This window comes from Hevea brasiliensis, chromosome 3 (genome assembly GCF_030052815.1).
Source record: "Hevea brasiliensis isolate MT/VB/25A 57/8 chromosome 3, ASM3005281v1, whole genome shotgun sequence".
Lineage (NCBI taxonomy): Eukaryota > Viridiplantae > Streptophyta > Magnoliopsida > Malpighiales > Euphorbiaceae > Hevea > Hevea brasiliensis.
The window spans coordinates 86912867-86919076 of NC_079495.1; the positions used below are offsets into that span (position 1 = coordinate 86912867).

The following is a 6210-nucleotide window of genomic DNA, read 5'->3' on the forward strand; positions in this document are numbered from 1 at the left end:
AAAGTGAAAATTTATAAAATTTTAACGTAAATCAAATTCAAACACGTTATCATTTGAATTTCACACCTATCCAGATGGACGCCAAAGCATGAACAATCATATTAAGGTTAAATGGGAAACCTCTTCCACCATGATCACATATTGGCCTGAAGAAGAACAAAAGGAGGCAATGGGTACTTTGCTCTCACCAAGTCATGTTCCCCGCATGACACATGGGCTACCGACCGCAGTAAAATATTAATTTTAATTTACTGTGATAAAATATTGGACCAATATAATAGCATTTCTTTTACTTCTTAGCAATAATAAAAGGCGAGTGCTAAGAAATATAATGGTCACAACCATTTCAGCATGCATAACTACAAAGTTGTCATCCTCATGTAGGCATACAATTTGGCTTTCAACAAACAGTTATTGGCAATTAAACAGCATACAGTTTGATATGAGCTTCATTAACAACATTGAAAATTGAAGAAAAGGATTTACAGAAAACACAACAGACAATGAACAGCAATTTCAACATGGAAGTGATGGAAGAATTTTTCCAGAGCATGTTCCAAACCCAACATTGTAGCCATCTCCCTGCAATAGATTTAAATTTTTAGTTATTTTTTGCAATTCACATTCTACAGAGGGATGAAATGTAATGAATATGAGAAGACTGAAAACATCGTACTAATAAGAAAGCCATGTTCATAAAATTGTTTTCTAAAGGAGGTAAGACTAATTAATATAATTCTAACTGGAGTAAGAGACAACAAGTGCTAGGAGCCTAGGACAAAATCACTCCATATCTGAGTTCATAATTTCTTATTTTTCCAGAAAAGTAAGCGGCCTATCAGTGCATTCTGAAATATTTAAGAAGCAAAAGAATGTAATTTACAGAATAGCAACCACCATCACTACAATTTCTGAGACCAAGTAGCATGATCATTTCAATGATAAGAGATACACTTCAAGCTGGGTAGTCATACTTGTGAAGAACACAGATAAACTTCACCAAAACATGAGCTAAAGTGAAGCAAAATGTGGCAGAACAAAAGCGACAAGAAAATATCTGAAATTAATACTTGAAGATGCAAACTCCTTTGAGAATAAATATTACTTAGCAACAAAAAATAACAATTCTTTTGCTAACAATTAAGGAATATTATTACAAAGGAACACATTTAAAAGACATATGCACAAGTCCCCTAAGCAAGGATGTAAAAAAGATGGATGCAAAATGCTTTAGGTAAAAGGAGCAAAGATTAAGAACCTTAGAATAACCACTGAAAATGACTTCATCTCCATCTTCTAGGAATGTTCGTGCTGCTTCATTTAATGACAATGGTTTTTGTCCATTCCATGTTAGTTCTAACAAGCATCCAAGAGATTCTGGCTCCTGTTTAGAAGTATAAGAGGTAGCTGTTTTTTAATACAGGACTTATTTCTCTATTATTAAAGTACAGAATACTTGAAAAAAAAAAAAAAAACATAGCATGCACTCAAAATATATCTCCACTAAGAAAATTGAAGAACAAAGACATACAGGTCCACTGATTGTCCCAGTTCCAAGCAGATCGCCTGGCCTTAGGTTACAACCATTTATTGTATGGTGGGCAAGCTGTTGAGTTAATGTCCAATACCTGTTACACGAATTCAACAGGTTATCATACAATTTTACATAAGCAGGAAACCAAACATAAGAGGAAAGTGCAAAGCAGAAAATTGTCTTCTGAACACAGGTGACTTTATATTTACATGGAAAATTTTAGAAATTTGATGGCACTCTCTAAGCTAACAATCAATGGCATGAAGGAATAAGTGAGAAATAACACTCCCAGGAGAATACAGTAGCACAAGCACATGTATATTTGGCACGGGTATATTATATAATATCCTTTGCTTACGAGAGCTCATATCAACCAATCAATCAACATCATTTGCAAAAGGAGTAAAAAAAAAAGATCTCATCTAAAGCTCCTGAAAATGGTACAGCTGAAACAAAAAAAAGTCCTCACAAGTTCTTGAAGTTACTTCTTGTGACCACACATGGATCCTCTTGTCCTGCTGGTTTAATTTGGACCTAAAACAAAGAGATGTATTCATCAATTTCAAGTAATTTTATACATTTGAAAGTTCACAGTTTTAGTAAAATAAAATTTTATAAAGCCTGAAAAGAAAATTAATGTATATAGTTATCACTGACAACAAGAAAAAAAATATGGAATAAGGTAATGCTCTTTAAGAAGTCTGAACTATGAAATAAAAAAATAAGTGAAAATTCAAAATAGCAGCTAGGTGCTACCTCCAGTGAAATGTCATAGTTTTTGGATATTTTTTCAGCTAGATATGGCAATGGATGGGGATCCTGCAATTTTTCAGAATACATAATGGGGCATTCAATTTGCTGGAAGTCATGGAGAAAACTAATAAATTCACATGGCGTTATTTTCTGCAAACATTTGAAGTTTTTTGAAGTAAGTTACCTGTTTGGGGGCATCACAAGCAAAAGGCTGCAAAGCATCAAGTGTTACAATCCAAGGGGATATTGTAGTACCTATAAATTAGATAAGAAATGATAAGGACCCTGCTATGCAGATCTACCAGCGACACAATGACCAAAAAGAAATAGTAATGTATCACAATTTCACATCCCATACTGTGAATTTGCTAAATGGACTTCGAAAATTAGAGAATTAAGGTTTTCATGCTCACCAAAGCTCTTTCCAAGAAAAGGCCCAAGAGGCACATATTCCCAAGCTTGAATATCTCTAGCTGATAAAATCAACTCCTTACAAAATATAACGTAAAAAAAGAGAGAGAAATGCAAGCGTAGAATAAAAATGTGAAAAAGAATCAATACCACTCCAGTCGTTCATTAATACAAGTCCAAATATATGATCTCCTGCTTCATTAACATCCACAGCTTTACCCAGTTCATTTCCAGGGCCAACAACAGCAGCCTGCAAGCATTGCAATATAAGAGCTAGTGTAAATGACAATAAGAAGTGATATTTTTGAACCACTGAATAAATGGCATTTCAACAACTAAACAGAGATGGATAATTCATGGGACGCTGGTCTCAAATTCTCAATTCTTATATCACAACAATTAACAATAAACATTCCGAATATAGCAAAAATACTGAACAAGTGAAGGTTATATCTTCTAACCATTTCTAGCTCAAAGTCTAGCTTCATGGAAGGTCCAAAATAAGGTGGGGAATTTCCAGCTGGATGGCCTTGACCTCTGAGGGGACAGAAAAATGTAAAAGCATGAGAAAGAAAAATTCAAGAAAGCATAGCAAGTGAAAATTATCATATGAACTGAACCAGCAACATAACAATATGAAAATACACCGCAATAAGAAATGACTGCCATATTCAGCTTTTCTTGCTCAGTTGATATGTATTAATTGAAGGATAAATAGAATAAACTAGACAAAGAGTTGACAGCATTTGCATGCACAGTTACATTATAAACCACAGTGGACAAATGCATGTTACAGTAGCACAATAGTTACTAATAAAACTGAATAAGCACAAGCAAACGTAGAGTATGAATAATTATTTAAAAGTTTGGTGGAATTAGCAAAACATCAAATTAAAATTGCATCAATGGTGGAATTAGTAAAACATCAAATTAAAATTGCATCAACATTAACATATAATCATGGCCAGTGAAGTGGTTATTGGGTGATATGATTGTCACATACTATAGAAGAAAGTATAATGGTAATAGGAAGGGGCACTTTGGTGGGAAAGGAAGCTAGAGTGTATAACTTATTCTGTAACAGATTTAGTTACTGTTACATTTGACTTTAGAGAAGTAGTTGCTGAGTTTGAGATATAAATTCTCAAAAAAGCTAATCTTGTCATTCATTCAAGAATTATCAAAGAAATAATACTTCTCAATTCTCTCTCTCTCTCTCTCTCTCTCTCTCTCTCTTCTAATTCTTTCCCTACTTCTGTTATAATTCTCAGTTAGGGTTCCCTAACCCTAACAATGATATCTTGAGATTTTGTACATAAACACATCTAGGCAGAAATGAGGTATCAATTGAACAAAATGACAATATTTTTAAGGCCTTTTAAACCAAAAAATTAAAAATGATTGTGCGAATTTGCAATTTTATCCCCACATTTCAATTTTTGACCAATTATCCAAACCTTTCAATTTTGAAGAAATTTTAACCAAAATTGAATTCAATTTGGGGAGAATTTGATTTTGCTAATGAGGATTTTGCAAAACAAGATTCAAGAGTGTTCTGTTAAGCATTCATAAATAGATGGTCCAAGTGTGACGTTGTCAATTGGTTAATTGAATTCCAATTTTGCTAAAATTTCTTCAAAATTGAGATGTCTAGATAATTGGCACAAAATTAAAATGTTTGGATAAAATCGCAAATTGACGCAAATTTTTAAATTTTTTGGTCCAATTGGCCTATTTGTTAACAAGAAATAAGAAAAATAGCATGATTTTCTTAAAAATATAATGGTCAAGAAAGAAACATGCTTTAATTTGAAAAGAAAAAAGAAAATTATAGCTAAATATATATAACCTTGGTCTCACAATATCTGTTCCAGATATAACAATAGATGATGCTCGTCCATGATATGCAATAGGAAGGTGGAACCTGTATATAGAATTAGATTTTACAAGACTTGAGTGTTCAAATAAAAAAATTTGCGTGGTAATATTTTAAGTATTCACCCAACAAAAGATTTAGCTTCCCACAACTCCAAAATTAACACACCAGTTTGCTGGAATAGGATTCTGCGGTCCACGAAATATAGTTCCACAATTCTTTGCATGGTGCATCGAAGAAAAGAAGTCCGTGTAGTCCCCTATGGCAACAGGCAGAAGCATTTCCACCTTGCTCTGCATAATTACATGTACAGCTAGCATTAGACGAGCACTTATCTTAAGAAAAGTAACATGTTGATGAGTCTACAAGTGCCTTACCATTGGCAAAAGTGATTTCTGCCTCAAACTTTCATTATCACGCAATCCAGGTTCAGTAGCTGTACCAAAAGATTAAGAAGACAACATAATAGCATCAAATAGTATCAGAACATTGAAAAAAGAGGAAATTCAACGGAGATAGTCTAATAATCATACAAGACAATAGCTTTTGAAGTGTGGCACGAGCTTCCTTCCACGCCGGCCTTCCCATGGCCAAAAATTTGTTCAAGTTAGGCTGGGAAACAAAGCATTACAAAAAAGAAAACCATTAAGCTTCAATTTCTCCACAAGTATCCCCAATTTCGCGAACAATTACTTCTCCTATAATTCTTTACAGAGAGAATGAGTTAGAAATCAAATGAACCTGAAGGAAACAATCGGAGCCTTTGAGAATCGGACCGTCGAAAAGGCCGGCAAGAGCAATCTCGGAGAGGTCCAGAGCGTATTCGCCGATTGCAACAGCGGGTCGAGGCGGCGAAGTCGGTTGAGGCTTGAAAACTCCATAGGGAAGGTTCTGGATAGGGAAGTGAGAATCGGGATGTACCTGAATAAAGGATTTCAGAGCCATTTGTTTGCTTAAGAAAGGGCGTCGTGAGTAGCTCTAGGTGAGTGAGCTGCAGAGTGAAGAAGGAGAAGAAGCGTGGTGAGGTAGATTGTTAAAAGAGAGTATATATATTAAATTAATAATGGTTTAGTAGTTGAAGGAAGGAACGATCTTCCATAATTACGATTAACGTGGTAGATGGCCAGCGACCTTTTTGAAGGATAGTTGGCTCTTTTTTCAATCTACTGGACCATTGAACGCCTAACACTACGTTTGGAGGAGGAGAAAAATTAGGTAACAGACGTGAGAGGAAAGAAAGATATAAAGTCGCCATGTTACCTTTGCAGAGAAAAAAAAAAAAAAAAAGAAAAACGTTTTGCTTGGGTTGAAAAAAAATATATATATATAAGGAAAGAATTACTTAAAAAAAATGTTAAAAGTTTCTTAAAAGAAATGTTTTTTTTTTTCTTAGCTCGTTGTAGGAGAGAGCAAATTTTGATTTAAATTGAAAAATTAAATTAAATTGAATCAATTTGATTTAATTAATTCGATTTAATTTATAAATTTTAATAATTTTGATTAATTAATTCTGTTTAATTATTTTCAAAAAAAATCAAAATAAATCGAACTGAACTGAAATTACTAATATATATATATATATATATATATATATATATATATATATCAAAAAAACCCTAAGATTTTTAAGTTTTGA

General features: G+C 33.4%; 1 protein-coding gene across 3 annotated transcripts; it reads right to left on the reverse strand.

Annotated features, from left to right (window-relative positions):
• Positions 1 to 320: 320 nt before the first annotated feature.
• LOC110658157 (fumarylacetoacetase) lies at positions 321 to 5817 on the reverse strand. Of its 3 annotated transcripts, none has more exons than XM_021816691.2 (15): positions 5706 to 5817; positions 5316 to 5565; positions 5108 to 5186; positions 4952 to 5010; positions 4743 to 4867; positions 4548 to 4622; positions 3160 to 3235; positions 2849 to 2948; positions 2701 to 2760; positions 2472 to 2542; positions 2291 to 2353; positions 2004 to 2068; positions 1532 to 1628; positions 1259 to 1384; positions 321 to 582 (listed from the first exon to the last, which is right to left on the reverse strand). In XM_021816691.2, the coding sequence occupies exons 2-15, from the start codon at positions 5517 to 5519 to the stop codon at positions 517 to 519; spliced, it is 1266 nt and encodes a 421-aa protein (XP_021672383.1). In that variant the 5' UTR covers positions 5520 to 5565; positions 5706 to 5817; the 3' UTR covers positions 321 to 516. The 3 variants fall into 3 exon arrangements, with proteins under 3 accessions (XP_021672383.1, XP_021671688.1, XP_021673070.1); XM_021815996.2 differs by having other exon boundaries at positions 5680 to 5803; XM_021817378.2 differs by lacking the exon at positions 2291 to 2353 and having other exon boundaries at positions 5316 to 5792.
• Positions 5818 to 6210: the final 393 nt, after the last annotated feature.